At 35.5% G+C, this 18,436-nt stretch overlaps 2 protein-coding genes, 1 long non-coding RNA gene and 1 pseudogene across 3 annotated transcripts in view; 3 read left to right on the plus strand and 1 right to left on the minus strand.

The window, feature by feature from the left end:
- Window positions 1–665: 665 nt before the first annotated feature.
- On the plus strand, window positions 666–3,887 carry LOC147560399 (subtilisin-like protease SBT4.4; annotated as a pseudogene).
- An 896-nt stretch (window positions 3,888–4,783) lies between these two features.
- On the plus strand, window positions 4,784–6,254 carry LOC147560400 (aspartic proteinase CDR1-like). The gene has a single exon (XM_086659264.1). It carries the CDS (start codon window positions 4,784–4,786, stop codon window positions 6,155–6,157), a length of 1,374 nt encoding a protein of 457 aa, XP_086515390.1. The 3' UTR covers window positions 6,158–6,254.
- Window positions 6,255–11,878: 5,624 nt separating this feature from the next.
- On the minus strand, window positions 11,879–12,754 carry LOC147560401 (uncharacterized). The gene is made up of 3 exons (XR_015233706.1): window positions 12,681–12,754; window positions 12,285–12,375; window positions 11,879–11,986 (listed from the first exon to the last, which is right to left on the minus strand). It is a non-coding gene; the product is annotated as an uncharacterized LOC147560401 (long non-coding RNA).
- A 3,785-nt stretch (window positions 12,755–16,539) lies between these two features.
- Window positions 16,540–18,436, plus strand: part of LOC147560402 (homeobox-leucine zipper protein HDG2-like) — a 4,623-nt gene continuing 2,726 nt past the window's right edge. Inside the window, exon 1 of the mRNA XM_086659265.1 lies at window positions 16,540–16,602. Within this exon, the coding sequence (XP_086515391.1) occupies window positions 16,540–16,602 (63 nt within the window). The remainder of the gene's footprint in view (window positions 16,603–18,436) is intronic.

Raw genomic sequence — 18,436 nt, forward strand, 5'->3', positions numbered from 1 at the left:
TACAAGTAAATACAAACATATACAAATCATTCTAACATCTTTGACCCATTATCACATTTCTATACTTAAAAAACTGGAATGGTTCGTCCCTACATATTAGTATGACATCTTTGGCGTGAGCACGCAATTGCCCTTTATAAAAATTCTTCAAATCATATATATTTTTTTTGTTGAGGAATCTTCATATCGTATTAGTAATGTGGACAAGCAATATACCAAATACACTTGTGTAGAATATAAAGTATTAAATAAAACCCATTTTTATTGTTTTTCAATCCTTGTTTTTTTTTTTTGTATTTTTATTGGTGAAGTATAGAAACTAAAAAGTGAAAAAAAAATCTCCTTCTCAATCAAATAGTACAATATCTTGTATATCTCAAAGTTCTTATTTTAGAGAAACAAATTATAAAAGATAATATTCTTTTCACAAAATAATCTAGTTTAGGAATATTAATTAAAATAGTATAAATCTGCCTCAAGTTTCTATAGACATAAGATTATATCTAGCACAATCAGTAATTCAATTTATTTTACATCTTTGACTTGGATATTCTCAAGTTGTATATAAACACAAATACCCCCATCATCCATTTCATTATATAGAATCAAGAATGGGGTCTAACTGTTTAAGCCCATCTCTTTTATTCTCTAAGAGTTTCATTATGTTCTTAGTTGTGTCTATAACCATTGTTTGTGATGCTGCTATTACTGATGAAAGGAAGGTTCTCCCATTTTCTCTATCTCTGTAAACTTAATCAGTTTGTGTTGTTCGTATTCTGTATTTATTTAATCGCGCGTTATTGTTGGTTAAGGTATATATTGTGTACATGGGTGGGCTTCCAGCTAATAGGGAATACTCTCCAACATCTCACCACAATAGTATTCTTGAAGAAGTTCTCGAGGGAAGGTACGTACTTTACTAGTTAAGGCTAGAAATAAGTGAGGATTTTTTTCAGTCGTTCGGTTATATTGCTAGACATCATTTCGTCAATATTAGACTTTCTATGAGAAAAAAAGACTAATTTTGGTGGGCTTTGATATGATTGTTTGTATACTAATGATCGTATAGCTCGGTGGAAGATGCTATTGTCCGAAGTTATAAAAGGAGTTTCAATGGATTTGCAGCAAAGCTCACAGAACAAGAAGTTCAAAAACTTTCTGGTAACTTATTCCTCCTAATTAACCTAATATATATATATATATATATATATATATATATATATATAGCTAGAGGAGAAGATTAAGTTTCATTTCTGGTTAATAATAATAGTAAATATTTGTCTTTATAGGCAAGGAAGGCATTGTGTCTATTTTCCCAAACCGAATGCTTCAACTTCATACAACGAGATCATGGGATTTTATGGGATTCTCAGAGACTGTGAAACGTAATCCTACTGTCGAAAGCGACACAATTGTAGGTATACTAGATACTGGAATATGGCCAGAGTTGGAGAGTTTCAAAGATGATGGATTTGGTCCACCGCCTAAGAAATGGAAGGGTGTCTGTGAAGGTGGTACAAATTTCACCTGCAACAAGTAACTATCTTACACCCTTGTCTACTTGCTCTATGTTAGTCTAAAATATTAGACATTTTCTACATTCACTTAGGGTTTTAGTCAAAATTTGGTCCACCCGGATGGCTGGCGCGTTAATAAGACTACGAGTAAAAAACAAGTACTGTTTCCCTAGGTATAAATCAATTATTTATAGCTTACTGATTTTGTTTCAATTAACTTTCAGAAAACTCATCGGTGCAAGAGTTTATAACAAGAAATATTTCTTGGGATCCGTTACGGACGAAGTAGGACATGGTACACATACTGCATCAATTGCAGCCGGTGCTGTCGTAAAAGATGCAAGCTTCTTTGAGTTGGCCAAGGGAAATGCAAGGGGTGCAGTACCCTCTGCAAGAGTTGCTGTTTACAAGGTCTGTTACAGAAATGGTTGCACAGCTGCCAACATCTTAGCTGGGTTCGATGATGCAATTGCCGACGGTGTCGACATTATTTCAATCTCTATAGGGTTATCTAAGTCGACTGGCTTTGACGTGGACCCAATTGCCATTGGTTCTTTCCATGCCATAAAGAGTGGCATTCTCACTTCACAGTCAGCTGGTAATGATGGTCCAAAACCACAAAGTGTAAGCAGTGCTGCACCTTGGTTGTTAAGTGTAGCAGCAAGTAGTACAGATCGTCGGATAATCGACAAGGTAGTGCTAGGAAATGGGAAGACAGTCCTGGTAAGCCTCAACTTCTATTAGTTATATGTGAAATTCTACTTAAATACTATTAGGTTAACAAAGAATGTTCATTTTAATTGCTCATATATGGTGGCTAGGGTACTGGGGTTAATTCTTTCACCTTGAATGGAACTAAATTTTCACTTGTATATGGGGCAGAAGTTTCGAGCACGTGTGGCGCTGCAGCTGCTCGGTAAATTTTTTTACTAAAGAATTTAGTTTTAGTTATAAAACAGAATTTTGTATTAATTTTAAATACTACTGAGAAAATCCAGGAGTTGTGAATTCAGCTGTTTAGACAGAAACTTAGTGAAGGGCAAGATTGTTGTATGTGATAAGGAAAGCAAAGGTCGAGAAGCTCTCAACAAAGCTTTAGGAACAATCATGATTTCTAACGAACGCGATTTTTCTTGGGTTTATCCTCTACCAGCAACTCTTTTAGGCCACGAAAGTGGTGTAGATGTTAAGTCTTATATTCAATCCGACAAGTAAGTCCATTTGAATTCGATAAAGTGAATATGAATGTATAATACAAAAAGAAGGCCATCTAATTTCTATGTTATCTCTTTTCTCCACTGATTGCAGAAACCCTGTAGGAACTATTTTGAAAAGTCATGTCTATAGAAGATTCGAAAGCTCCTGTAGTTGTTTCTTTCTCTTCTCGTGGGCCGAATGTCCTCTTACCTGATATTATCAAGGTAAGTATTTCGTCACGCACATATATACATATGTAGTATCATCGAATGTTGTCTTTTTCATTTTTGTTTAACGATTAAATTAATCTAACCACAGCCAGATATAACTGCCCCTGGTGTTGACATTTTGGCTGGGTTTTCACCTTCCGCGAATCCATCGGATGTAGAAGGAGATGAAAGAAAGGTAAAGTACAGTATATTATCCGGGACGTCAATGTCGTGTCCTCATGCAACGGGAGCAGCAGCTTACGTCAAAACTTTTCATCCTGAATGGTCTCCTTCTGCAATTAAATCTGCTCTTATGACTACTGGTATGTATAATCAATTGAAGTCCTCCTCTTTCGTATGAGTGGGGTACTTGAAGTCTATATTTACTCACTATTGTTTGATTTTTTTAGCTTGGCCAATGAATAGGACCAACAATGAAGAAGGTGAATTTGCTTATGGTGCTGGTCACATTGATCCTGTGAAAGCTGCTAATCCTGGTCTTGTTTATGAAACACTTCCAGAAGACTATGTCAAAATGCTATGTGATCTTGGTTATGACAAAGCCAAAGTTATACTCATAACAAATAGTACTTGTCCCGAAAGTACTGGTGCCAGAGGAACGCCAAGGGATCTCAACTATCCCTCGTTGGGTGCTCATGTTGAAGCAAATGAGGCAGTCAACTTGAACTTTACAAGGACTGTAACAAATGTTGGTTTAGCTAGTTCAACATATAATGCGAGGATCAGATATTCAGATGAGAGGGTTAAGGTGACAGTGAACCCTAGTGTTTTGTCATTCAACTCTTTGAACGAGAAAAAGTCTTTTATTGTGACTGTCGTTGGAAAAGAATTAGGTCCAGATGTTACATCCTCTTCGGTACTGGAATGGTCGGATGGGGTTCACAGTGTGAGAAGTCCTATTGTCATCTATTCACAGTTTATTTCTTCACAACCAAGCAATTAGCAAATTAGATTGTACCAACTCAGCGTGGCAAAAGCTTGTCGTAGATCATTTCTGTTGAATAATAAACAATATACTTTGTCCTATTCTTTCATCTCTACAAAAGCTTCTGACTCTAAGTAGCTAATTATCTCCGCTTACAACATCTTATCTCTAAGGAATGTGAAGATTGTCACATTGGGTAGTAATGTATTTTCACCACCCATGATTTTGGACCCATTTCTGTCTGGAGCGAACTTTTTTTTTTATTAATAATCTTAACAAAAATCTACGTATGATACTAGATCAGTTTTAATAGGTTTTCGGCATATAAAGCACTGTTAGATGTCTAGTCCCCCGTGCGTTGCACAACAACAATCATTTTTTTTTTTTTGGTTTACGAACATGTTTGAAGTCAAAGCTGATTTCATTATTCTCATACCAGATCAGTTTTAACAGGTCTAAAGTGACTGGAAGGCTGGAACATAATAGGTTTTCGAAAAAAAAACTACGTACCTAGACACGTTATTGACATAACCTTCTCTCAGAAGATTCCCACTAAGAATTATTAACATAACCATCCATCCATCCATATTTTTGTCAATCCCACTAAGAATATTGCTAGATGTAGCAAATATTCTGTTGCAAAATTATCTTCAATTGGGTTTCTTCTAATTGAAGAATTAGCATGAATAGGTTGAGAATACTAAAATGAAGCTTCCAGGAAGTAACCATCCATCTTTTTTTGTCAATCCACTAAGAATAATTGCTAGATGTAGCAAGTCTTCTGTTACAAAATTTCTCAATTGACTAAGTCGATCAAATTATTAGTTTTTTCGATCCACTAAGAATTGTACTATTCATTTCATCCACTATAAATATGGCATCAGTTTCTTCATTATGAATACCACAACTAAAAAATGGCATCAGTTTCTTCTTCATTAGCAGCAAAGTTTTATTTTCTTCTCCTATGCTTTCTCTCCTATGCTTCAATACCCACAAAAAGTTTTACCTTAAAACTCATTCACAGAGACTCCCCAGAATCTCCTCTCTACCCTGGTAACCTCACTTACCCCGAAAAAGTCAAGCGCCTCGTTTTCTTCTCCGAATCCAGGGCTCTATATTTGAATTCTAAAGCTACAAATTATTCATCGTTAACCAAAAACCAAACGGTACCCATTGTTCATCCTCATGATCTCATTCAACCTCCAGTTGCTAATAGTGCCAGCAGTTTTCTGTACTTAGTCCAACTAAAGTTCGGACCTTCTGATCCCTACTATTTGGTACTAGACACCGGTAGCGACCTAATTTGGACCCAATGTAAAGCTTGTGAGCCAAACTGTTTTCCTCAATTTCGAACACCAACTTTCGATCCAACTCAATCCACCACTTTCCGAACTCTTCCATGTGACCACCCTCGTTGTACAAAACCGAAATACACATGCGACAACGGAGAATGCAAATACAACATTCAGTATTTAGAGGGAAACTCTTTAGGTTACCTCGGTACAGAAAAACTTAGTTCCAGAGATAACAATGAATCCTTACTGAATACAATATTTGGCTGTACTACAGCAAGTAGTGATCTCGGATTTGAAGGAGATATAGATGGTATTCTGGGTATGAGCAGAGGTATTGTGTCATTGATATCTCAAATGAGAGATGAAACAGAGAAATTCTCTTACTGTCTAGTAGATGAAATGAAACACAAAGACGCTCGTAGTTACCTAACATTCGGTGACAAAGTTAGGTTTCAAGGCAGTGTTCAATCGACTCCATTTATAACCTTGATCTCTGAGCCAGACTTGTACGGACTGAAGCTTTTGGACATTAGTGTTGGTAACCGGAGGTTGAACTTCCCTCCGGGTACTTTCGATATGGGAGAAGATGGACGTGGAGGGTGCTTCATAGATTCCGGATATGCTTTTACAACCATTGCTGAGGAACCTTACAAAGTTTTCAAGAGTGCTATAGTAGAGCATTTCGGTGATAAGCTCACACCGATTCCGGGGCTTCATGATATAGATTTATGTTTCAAGGTACCTCAAGATTATGCTGCCGAAGTCCCGAGTGTTACGTTCCATTTCGAAGAAGAAGCTGATCTAATAATGAAGTCAGATACTGTGTTTAAGTATGATGGTACGGAAGGCTATTACTGCCTTTTTATTCTTCCTAGCAAGAGCAATGACTTCACCATTATTGGAACACTTCAGCAGGTGGATATCCGGTTCCAGTATGATTTAGGAGCACAAAGACTTTCGTGGGCTCCGGAGGATTGTCATTCCCATCCCTAGTGATCTCTCTCGAGTCATCTTTTATATAGTAATTCATGATGTAATGACATTGTCGTCTTCGCGACGTGTCGTATAAGTTTTTAATCAAATAAACTAATAATGAAATCAGAGTTCCATTCCTTCTATCCCTACTCTTAAACTTCAAACATGCAAGAAATTGGTAGTACATTTTTTACCTAATAAAACTAGTCAAAGCAGAGTAATAGTACTTAACCTAACTAACATAAATGATGGTTCGGAATGAATAAACTTGTCAAAAACCCTAACTTTAAGAAGAAAACAATAATGAGGTCTATCAATTGATTACACATCGGAAGCCCATATTTAATCCCTTCGATTTGAAATCAGGATTTGGTTATATCTTGTGAAGGAGATCAAGATTACACATGTTATGGAGCTAACAGCCCATCTACAATCATCATACATGTTATGGAGCTAATTACACTTCTAACAGTACATATCAAACCAATCTCATAAACTTCCTTCTTCCTTCTCTATCTACATCAAACAACAAGACAATTATCAAGAATGGGTATCGAAAAGCCATAGCCGGTCGAGGCCCAGATACCGTTTACGGGTCATTTCAGTGTAGAGGTGACATTACAGAAGAAAAATGTCAAGAACATGTTGAAATAGCATCAAAAGAGATCACACAAGATTATAGATGTCCAAACTCTAAGAAAGCAATAATATGGTATGATGAATGTATGTTGAGATATTCAAATCAACCATATTTCTCTATAAATTCTCAAGGTATTAGGTGGGTTAATGAATGATCTTGTGAGAGAAGCTATTTTTAATGGGTCTTCTTCTACTAAATTCTCAAATAACACAGACTAGTTTCTTAAGGTATATGGTTTAGTACAATGTAATCCTTAAAGATAATTCACAACCCATGAGGTCTTGTTGATAAGTACACTCCTACTAAGGTGGGATAGCAAGAGGTCTTATTTATCTTCATGAGGATTCTCGCCTTAAGGTTCCATTCCTTGGTACATATTAACAGAACTAGTGAAATCAGAGTATAGTAGTTAACCTAACAGAATTGATAAAGGAATGAATAAACTTATCAAAAGCCCTAACTTTGGGAAGAAAGAAAACAACAATGAGTTGATTGCCCATACTTAATCCCTTAGATTTAAAATCAGGATTTGATTATATCTTGGGAAGGAGATCAAGATTTTCTTTTGAGAAAGAGATTTGTTTTTCAAGTGTGATATACATAAATATTAACTTCCCCTAACACCACCACTTCACCCTCTAGAAACATTATAGGGTTTACTGCAACGTTTTAGTGACACGGTTGAAATTGAGTTTGATATCATTATTATGTGTAAACTTTTTAAAGAAAATTTTGATGAAAGGCCCAAATTTTGGGCCCAAATACAAAAAAAAACTCAACCGGGATTATTAACCCACCCAAAACCCAATAATCAACTAATATCTCAAATCAAATCCAAATACACATCCCTATGCTCAATCCGGACCCAACTCGTATCTCTAAGACTTTATTTATTTTCATATTCCCTCTTTTGCCCTCTTATATATATGTAACCTAAATCAACACCCTCTCACTCTTTAAAAATCGAATCTCTCTCTCTCTCCCTCTCTAATTTTTTTTCAGCTTTCCCTCTCTCTACATTTCCAGCTTCATCATCTTCAACCATCAACTTCATCGTTTTCAACCATCAACTTCATCATCTTCAACCCTCTTCATTATCTCTTTCTCTCTCTAAATTTTTTTCCAGATTTGTATCTCTACATAAACCTAAACCCTCTTCAAGAACATTCATTATCTTCCTTTATTTTCAATCATCTCCAATCATTATCTTCAATCATCATCTTCAGCCATCACCTTTTTTGTTTGAGCGACCTTCATCATCTTCTTCGTTTGAGCAACCTTCATCATCTTATATCTTCAATCATCTTAATGGAGGTCAAAAAAACTTCAAATCTGATTTTAGGTTGTTTTCATGGTGTTTTCATAGTTTTGTAGAGAGTTAAATATATAGATTTGTAGATCTACTTATTTGAAGCTCCATTGGTGAGGTTGTTCTTGGTTTTAGGGTATTTTCATGGTGTTTACATTGTTGTTCCGTACAGATTTGTTAATATTAGCAACCACTTCTCGTTTTGTAAGCAACACTTTACAGTTTGTCTAAACATTTTACGGGATGTGTTAACACTATTCCGTACAGTTATGTTAACAGTAGCAACTGGTTCTCGTTTTGTTAAAAACACTTTTCAATTTGTGTTAACATTTTAAAGGATGTGTGAACATTTTGAAAAATGTTCACCACAATTTTGTATTAAAGATGTTCAGATCAGTCTAACATTTTCTAAGCATTTTAAGCAGTGCCCAAACATTTGTTAAATTGCAAAGCAGAATTCAATTTAAAATACCTACACTTCTCCGCTCATGAGAGAACTTTCGATTTTGAAACGGACATACTCCGCCGTTGTGTAACATTTCCAAATTTGCCTTAACATTTGTTAATTTGTCTGGCCACTACACAATCAAACTAAACATTCCGTATAATGTTGTGACATTCATCTAGATGTTGTAACAACACTCTTGGATGCCATTCGACAGAAGATTATGAACAAGATGACAAAGCACAGAGACGCCGCTATTGGATGGAACACATTTATGTGCCCCTCCATTAATGATGTTCAGGATGGAAAATCCAAAGTTGCCGAGACGTGAGTTACGTCGAGGCAGACCCACTTATTTTTGAAGTTTGCCGAGACGTGAGTTACTCTTAAAATGTCTATACATCTTTGATTGTGTCTATACATCTTTGATTGTGTCTTCACATTTTGTCGACATCTTTGATTGTGTCTATACATCTTTGATTGTGTCTATAGATCTTCACAAAATGTCTATACATCTTTGATTGTGTCTATACATCTTTGATTGTGTCTTCACATCTTTGATTGTGTCTTCACAGTTTGCCAGCATTTTGTCGACATTCTCTAAAATGTCAATACATCTTCGATTGTGTCTTCACATTTTGTTTACTTCCTCAGACAAACTATTTATTGTCTATGCATCTCATATATTTTGAAGAACAAAAATAATATATTAAACAAATGTACTCCATATTCTTTCAACATCAAGATCCCACAACAAACAAAAACAGTACAATACCACACAAAATAATTTATAATCATTTTTTGTTTGTCCTCTAAGCAAAATTGAAGTCGTTGCGGGTTTACGAATGTGAACATAACACCATTTCTCAAAAACAACTTCACTATTGCTTAGAACTTCTTTCTCAAAGCACAAAATATCAACCACACTTTCAATTGAGGTTTAATCTCCACAATCTTTTGTTTTCCTTCAATATTGATGACACCTCCCGATGCTTCAAAAACACAGTAATACATATGTTAGTATTTCTATATATTACTTGCAAACACTGTAAGACTTACGCAAACAATCTGTAAAATGTCATACCACCACTAATGTACAAATATATTCTGAAATGGATGAAGGTTATGTAACTTGCATGCTACATTATACATAATGCTTGAGGAATAATTTCTGCAATTCTTAAACATTCTTGAAAATGTTCCAACATTATTAATATTTCTTTAACATTATTCAAATTGTTTGAGAAACAATTGTTGTTATTACCTTGCGCACCTAAACATTATTTACAATGCTAGAAAACTGTCAAAATGCCGGGACAATACCAATAATGCGAAAACATTATACTTAATGTTAGACCACAATCAATAATGAGAGGACATTTCAAAAAATTTATGCCACTGTTTTCTCCAAATTTTAACTTTTTTCACAGAAACTTATGTCATTTCGTATGCATTCCTAAACATTATGCAAAATGTTTAGGAATGCATCTTACCTTGGTCTGTGATTCAGTCACCTTTAATATTTTTTTGCCTTTTTTACTAGGCCCTGCAATTGTTGTCTCTTCACTAGCCCTCTTTCTAGAGCTAGCTCTTTGTACAACCTATTGTCTTGCTGCTTCTCCTTTTTAAATGTTTTGCACAAAATGATATGTTTGTAAGAGACCCAAAAATGTTGATAACAAAACCAAAATGTTTCTACACAACCCAAAATGTCAAAAACATATCAATTTTTACTCATTAATAACCACAAAATATATCAACACCCCACTAAATGTTAAAACATAAACCAAATTGTCTGACATTGACCAATAACATCACTGTAATAATCAAGTAAAACTCCCAAAAATCATAAACAAAGTACTAAATGTCTCAACATAACCCCAATTTCTGGAACACAACCCAAAATGTTAAAACAAACCATTCATTTCATCAACATTTCAGAGAACAAAAACTGGACTACAAATGCTTCCAAATTGTCCTTTACTACCAGGGCCGGCCCTGAGTTTTTGGTGGCCCGAAGCGAAATCTAAAATTGGGGCCCTCTTTGTTAAACACAAATTCAAATTTTCTCTTAAAACTCTCTAGAACCTAAGGTCGTCCCAACTATATAAATATGTCTAAAAAACTTAACATCTTTCCCATTATCCAAACTTCATTCGAAAATGCATATATAACATTATTTTATTATATTAATCAATAGTTTGACACAGGTTCACCTTCTTCTATGCGAAATAAGATAACGGACATTTGGTTTGTTTCTCATTTTATTTTCCTTCCACTTTCGTTTAAGCTTAAAAAATTTAAGAATCGCTCAATGTCATGAAGTAAAGAAGTAATTTTAGTTCCAAGACTACCTTGATTTTAAGGTAGCAAGACTCATCGCAATCTAACATATTTGAAAGTTATGTGTCCTCAAAATTCTTAATAATGTGTTTGTGTAACTTAAATGACAAATACATTATGTATAAAATATTGTTTTACGCTATATACTGTTGGGAAAAAAATCAAATTATTTCGCTATCAGCCACCAAATTCTAAACCTCCTGTTACGAGAAGAATTTTATAAATGAGTTTTGGCATTTAGAAGGGTTGAAATACCCTAGTTTATTGAAAATTCTACTTAGGAATATTTTTCTTTTGGTGCAAGTAATTAGGAATAACTTGTTTCAACAAAAAAAAAATTAGGAATAACTTGAACATAATAAAAGGAAAACAGAAATCATTCAAAAAAATGAAACTTAAATTAATTTTGTTTAACAACAAGACGAAAATTAATTAGGAATAATTACATGACAATAATAACTCAATAATAAAGTAAAAAATAAAAGTTATATATATGCTAACTGATAATTTTTTATGTACCGACCTTAAAGTATAATACTAACTAATATTATAAATTTACAATAAAAAATAATAATATTGTAAATACATAAAAACATAAATAAACATCCTATAATCCCATGTATTAGTTGTGGAGAGAAGTGGGGATGAAGTTAGAGTGTTAGACCGTGAGAGCGAGTGGCTGAGAGATAGAAAGAGACAAGAATAGGAGATGGAATCAGGAGAGTTGTAGTAGGAGTAAAAACAGACATGTGTCGAATGGTTATTGGTTGAAACGTTCAAACTTTTGGTGGGCCCACTTGATGAAACAAATTAAAAGAAATGAGCTCATCTTGAATACGGGCCCACTTATGTCAATTTCTACTGGGCTTAAGTTCAAAAACATAACTACTATAAAATTCTACAGGCGCATCTGGAAATGTGGCCCCCAAAATTTGGTGGCCCAAAGCGAGGCTTTGCTCGCTTTGGGCCAGGGCCGGCTCTGTTTACTACCTTCTGAACTGCTTTCAAATTACATTTGTAATTTAAAGAATTTTTCTTCTTTTGCTCCCTTGGCTCTGTACGTTGAGCCTCCACCATCTGCTCTTTCGATTTGGATGTCGCAGATCGATGCTTCAAACACACAGTAATAGATATGTTAGATCATTCAGCAAAATGGTCACACACGACTACAAATGCTACAACACTGTAAGTTGATGCCAATGGTTTTTAGAACTTTTCACAAAACTCTAGGAATAAGAGTATGAATAAGTGAAGCACCATTTTACAGAATGACAACACACTAGCAATTATGGCAAAACATTATACGAAATGCGAGACCACAAACAATACTGGGAGGACAAACTCCAAAATGTCTCGAAATTATGTAAAATGCTTAAAAATTGTTTGAAATATTTATAGAATATCATACCTTTGTCTGTGATGATGTCACATTCATCATTTTCTTGCCTTTTTTACTAGGCCTAGCGGTGGTTGGCTCTTCACTATCTTTTATATGTTTTCTGCACAAATTGAAATGTTTGTAAGATACCCCCACATGTTTGAAACAAACCAAAAATGTTTCTACAAAATGTTCAACACTACACTGAATGCTACATCACTATAAATAATGGCAGATCATTTTGGAATGTATCTACACAATAAGCCTAGGCCAATGATGGTCTACACAATAATGAAAGATCACTAATTGAAGCAAAATTTTAAACAATGACAGCACACTAACAAATATGCCAAACCATTATATGAAATGTCAAAGCACAAACATTAAATACAGGACATGGTCAAAGATGTGTATACAATAAGATACCTTTGCTTGTTTAGGACTAGCAACTTTTTTGCCTTTTTTGCTAGGCCCAGCAGAGGATGGCTCTTCAGCAACCCTCTTCCTAGGGCTATCCCTCAGTGGAGTCTGTAGTTTTTGAACAGGAGCATCTCCTTTCTTTGTGTTTGTTTTCACCATCTTTTGTAATCTGCAAAAGTTGTTATGTTTTGTATTAGACACCCACATGTTTCAAACAAACACAGAATGTATATACACAATCAAAATGTCTTAACATATACTAATTTCTTTTACACAACCATGAATGTTAAAACAAACACCCATAAATGTCACCACAGATACCTAAATGTTAAAACAACCCTAACCTAGAAACTTGATGAAGATTCATAAACACCCAAATGACCTTTCTGTGAAGATGCATGCTTCCGAAATCACAAACAACTATCAAAATGTCTAAACATACTCTAACATTTCTTCAACACAACCCAGAATGATAAAACAAATCATTCACTTCATCAACAAAGACAGACCCCCAAAAATCAAAGACAAAGTACTAAATGTCTCCACAGAAACCTAACTTTCAGATCACAACCCTAAATGTTAAAACAAACCTAACCTACAAGCTTGATGAAGAACCATAAACACCCAAATGCTTCCGAAATCACAAAACACCAACCAAAATGTTTTATCACAAACTGTAGAGCAACTTAACCCTAAAACTTTTTTGAAAAACAACCCAAAATGTTTTCTCACAAACTCAAGATCAGACTACTGAACTTGAAATAATAAACCCTAATTCTTTGAAAACACCACCAAATTTTCGAACACCCCTAAAACTGAACCAACAACCCTAAAATATTACCAACAAACACAGATCTGAAACAACAAACCCCAAAAATTTTCCAACAAACCAAATAATTTACCAACAACAGAGAGATGATCAAGAGTTAGAGGAAGAACAGGGACGTACCTGTGTTTGAAAGAGAGAGAAATCGAGAGAGATGCACCAGATTTGTTGAAAGAGAACGAAATAGAGAGAGAAATTGGTAGATCCGGTTTCTTAAATAGGTTTGCTTGAGAGAGATTCGCCGGTAACGTTTCGAATGAAAGAGGCGTTAATGGCTGTGGTTGTTTTGCTTGAAAAAGAGATAGAGAGAGAGAGAGAGAGAGAGAGATGGACCGGTATGAATGAAGAGAGAGAGTTTGATCGAAATAGAGAGAGAGATAAAGATGAATCGTTTTGATGGAGGGAGAGGGTTTAGAGGTTTTCAAGTCAGAGAGAGAGAGTGTTTGAATGAAGAGAGAGAGCGCGGAGACCGAGAGAGAAAGAGAGAGGCTGGCATGTGGGCTCGGGTCAAATCAAGTCAGGGAGAGAAAGAGAGAGGTTGTTGTTGGCAGGAAAAGAGTGAGGGACATAAGAGGTAACCATTGATTTTGGAGGGATAGAGAGGTAATATCACATTTTGGGTTTTTTTTTGAGATATTATTCCCTATTGGGTTGGATTTCCTATTTGGGCTCCTTTTTTGGGCCTTAGATTTATCCTCTCCTTTTTAAAATGGCACTACCATTTGGTTGTCACAAACTTCAAAATCCTTGAGGTCCGAGGTTCAATTCAATCAGAATATGTGGAATTTATGAGGGTATGAATTCATCGCACTTGATAAAGCTGCTGAAGAAGCTGAATGGTTGCGAAGCTCGTTGGATGACATTCTAATTGGCCTAAACCAATCCCTTCAATTTTGATTCATTATGATTCCACAGCTGTAATAGCTAAAGCTCAAAACAACATCTACAACGGAAAGTCTAGACATATTCGCCGAAGGCATAACTCGATTAAGCAATTGTTGGCTAATGGAGTAATTTCCATAAATTTTGTGAGATCTAAGGAAAACCTGACAGATCCTTTGACGAAAGGATTACCGAGAGATGTTGTAAATGTAACGTCGAGGGGATGGGGATAAAGCCTATATCAGAGTAAATCATCTATGAAGGACACCCAACTCTGGAATTGGAGATCTCATTACTTTGGTTCAATGGGACAACTAAATTGTAGATGATAGATTATGAAAACTCAACGGAGAAAACTCCTATCCACCCCTATGACAAAGAAAGTGTACATGTTCAATGTGGCGGATGAGATCTATAGCTTAGGTATACCAAGTGGGGGGAACAGGACACCCTTGATGGACTCACCTATATGAGTGTGGAAGTGGAGCCGCTTCTTATGAAAATTTGGCTATTCTCTAGAGCACTCACGAATACTAGGATATGCTCATGGCCGGTAACGAGCACAACCAAATGATCTTGACAGAAATTAGAGGACTTGTGTGTGAGGTTTGTTAATCGAGTCTACAAAACAGAAGTTCGGTTACATCATGTTCACTGAACGACTAGTAGTCCCAACGAACTATCACAAAGCAAATGTTCAAGTCATAACGACACCTTCGCTGACACACAATGCCTCGTAGTCTTTTCTACTATTCATCTCTTCTAATTTTATTCATGTGGGGGATTGTTAGTTTTGTTTGAATAAAATATAATCTTTAGCTTTTATTTTGGAATAAAGTGAGCCCACCCTTTTGGAGGGAACTTTTTTTTCCATAAACAAACAAAATACAATTTTATAGTAACAACATTTATAGAACAAAGTGTAAAACATTTTCATCCTCTTTACTAAAATAGAAATGAAAACTTCAAACAAAAGTGTTTTGTCCCACATCTTTCAAAGAGAAAACTAATTTGAGTTTATATGGAGAAAGTCGGGTGCAAGGGGTGTGACCCATTGGGATTACAATAGTGCTCTCCGGAGGAAAGACCCATCACTTTTTAGAGGCACACCTTACCTTACCCGACCCTGGCTCCGGCTCCGGCTCTGGGAATTGAATATTAGAATTGAAGTTTGCTTCTTCAGTTTTTGACAAGGAACAGTTGAATCGTAAGGCTTCGCTCACATACTGCAAAAACAATATCAAATTCGACGGTAGCAAGGGCGTTTGAAGTCTTCAATATAGTGAGTCCAACTCGTGCCTCTGTTCCACCATTATTGTTTTATTGTCTACCTGCAGGTTCATTCTCTCAGTTGGTTCACTTACTGTTATTTAAAGCTCTACAACAAGAAGAAGATGCAATCAAAGAGATTTGTATTTTATAGTAACCTGGCCGTTAGGCCCACTAATGAACTGGTCGAGAGGCCCACTAGTTGGATGGCCGCCATCAGTTAACATGTTTAATTGATACTTACATGAACAAAATGGATCGAGAGAGTCCCGAAAAAAGGAGCACTCCTTAATAAGCCTGGTAGACAAGGAATTCTGCTATGATCTGACCATGGGTTTACCGTTAAATGCCTCAAGTTGTTGAATGTACTAGGCATTGTCGTCATACCATTTTCACTTAGAACCTTCAAAATTGTGATTTGTCAATTAGCTTTCACCCGACAACAACAACCAATCGAGACAAGACTTCTAGAATCACATGACAATGCATTTTGTGTCATTTATACGACTTCCACAGGCTTATGAATTTTGTATCCTACCAGATAAACTTACGAACTACTTGTACGCACATATTTCAGGATTAATGACTAAATAAGTAATTTGTTCGGTAAGATGTGAAACCTGACTCAGATCTGAATTTATTTGAGTCAAATTTCAAAATGTTAGTATCTTTTATCGAGCCCTTAAAATGATTGTCTTGTGCTGATTTTGAGCACGTTTGAGTCAAACATAAAATAAGTTTTGCCAAAAAAACCTACATAACTTAAAACAACTATTTTGATGGGAAAACTCATACTCATTATTCAAATTCACACATTATAGACTCAGACGAGTCAGATTCAGACAATATAGAATGTACCGCCAAAGGTTCCAACAATAAAATTTTGACATGACGAAGATCCTTGAGAATGCGGAGATCCTTGAGAATGCGGAGGATATGTATCTGTTTCAAGTCAATACTAATACAGTCAAGTGCAACTTCAATCAGATTCTCTCCATTGATGATAGAAAAATGTTCAGGAAAAACGCCTGCAAACTTAAATCGTGAAAGAGTTGGAATGTTGATTTCAAGCCACCTAACACCACTACTGCCGATTTCGCAATTATCTAACACGAAAGACTTGAGGTTCGATCTTGGGTGATGGAGATCAAGGTACGAGATAACATGACAACCTATTAGTTGTAATTCTTCAAGACACGGAGAATTCAAGATCAAATGACAAAGCGAGTCCTCGAGTAGTTTTACTTTTGTAAAAATTGCAGTCTTAAGTGAGACAAAATTAGCATATATAGAGTATATAAAGTTGCCATTCATTAACTTTAGATCGGTCAGTGATTCATTTTGCAAAGAAGATAGAAATAAAGTGGATATGGATATTGGGAAAAACCCTTCAATATCAAGTGCTGAAAAATTACTAACCATAGCAAATCTAATAAACTTCTCCATTGGATGACTACAAACTTGGGCGAAACCAAGTCGAAGTTTGTGAATTTGTTTAATCTTACTACATAAAAACACATATTCAACTAACATAAAAAATTATGTGCTCGATCATCAAATTTTAGCTTATTATATCTTTTGGAGGAGGATATAAAATCTAGGTCTAGAAGAGGAAGTTCAATCCATAAGAACTTCCATCTCCTCCACACCAAACTCGTCAAAACTGCGTCTTCAGTAGGAAGTAAAGTAAGAATTTGTAGTAAAATGTCGGGCAATCGACTTATATGATTTTCATCCATCTCTTTTTTGTTCTCTTCTTCTATGTCATTGATGGCTATTGATTTTAAGGTTCCATTCCTTCTATCCCTACTCTTAAACTTCAAACATGCAAGAAATTGGTAGTACATTTTTTACCTAATAAAACTAGTCAAAGCAGAGTAATATAGTACTTAACCTAACTCACATAAATGATGATTCAGAATGAATAAATTTATGTGAGTCAAAATTTCAAAATTAGTCTAGATCAAAAATCTACATAACTTAAAACAACTATTATGAGTTATTTCATCAAAAAAATATATTATGAGCTTGGGTAGGAAAAATTAGACTCAGACTATTCAGATTCAGACAATTTAGACTCGGGCCATTCAGATTCAGACAACTCTGACGTAGACGAGTCAGATCCAGAAAATAAAGATCGTACCGCATAAGACTCTAAAACGACTAAAAAAGTAGAGTAGAATATTAGGAGGGTTCAAACATGTCAAAAAAAGAGTAACGCACCTCTAAACACGTGCTACAAAGTGTTAAAATCTTGACACGCTTGAAATTCTTAAGAACGTCGAGGAGTCGCATCTGTTGCAAGTCAAAATCCATAGTGCTAAGTGTAGCTTCAATCAGATTCTCTCCATTGATGATAGAAAAATGTTGAGGAATAAAGCCTGCAAACTTAAATCGTGAAAGAGTTGGAATGTCAACTTCAATCCACCTATCGTCCTCATGGTACGGAATCAACACGAAGGACTTGAGTTTCGATCTCGGGAGATGGAGACGAATACGCCAAGGAATATGACAACGTATTAGTTGTAATTCTTCAAGACAAGGAAAATTCAAGATCAAATGGTAAACTGAGTCCCCGGGTAGTCTTAATTACATCAGTGAAAGTTGCAGTCTTAAGTGAGACAAAATTAGCATGTATAGAGGGTATAAAGTGGCCAAAGTTTAACTTTAGATGGGTGAGTGATTCATTTCGGAACGAAGATGGAAGTGAAGTGGAGATGGGTATTGAGAGAAGAACCCCTTCTAAAGCAAGTGCTGAACAATTACTTTTCATAGCAAATTCAAT

This window comes from Eschscholzia californica, unplaced genomic scaffold, assembly GCF_041429995.1.
Source record: "Eschscholzia californica isolate CP2 unplaced genomic scaffold, dmEscCali1.0.p SCAF_2, whole genome shotgun sequence".
Taxonomy (NCBI): domain Eukaryota; kingdom Viridiplantae; phylum Streptophyta; class Magnoliopsida; order Ranunculales; family Papaveraceae; genus Eschscholzia; species Eschscholzia californica.

Bases quoted from the DNA above. Each gene is read 5' to 3' on its own strand.
- LOC147560400 (XM_086659264.1), top strand. From the start codon at position 4,784: ATGGCATCAGTTTCTTCTTCATTAGCAGCAAAGTTTTATTTTCTTCTC.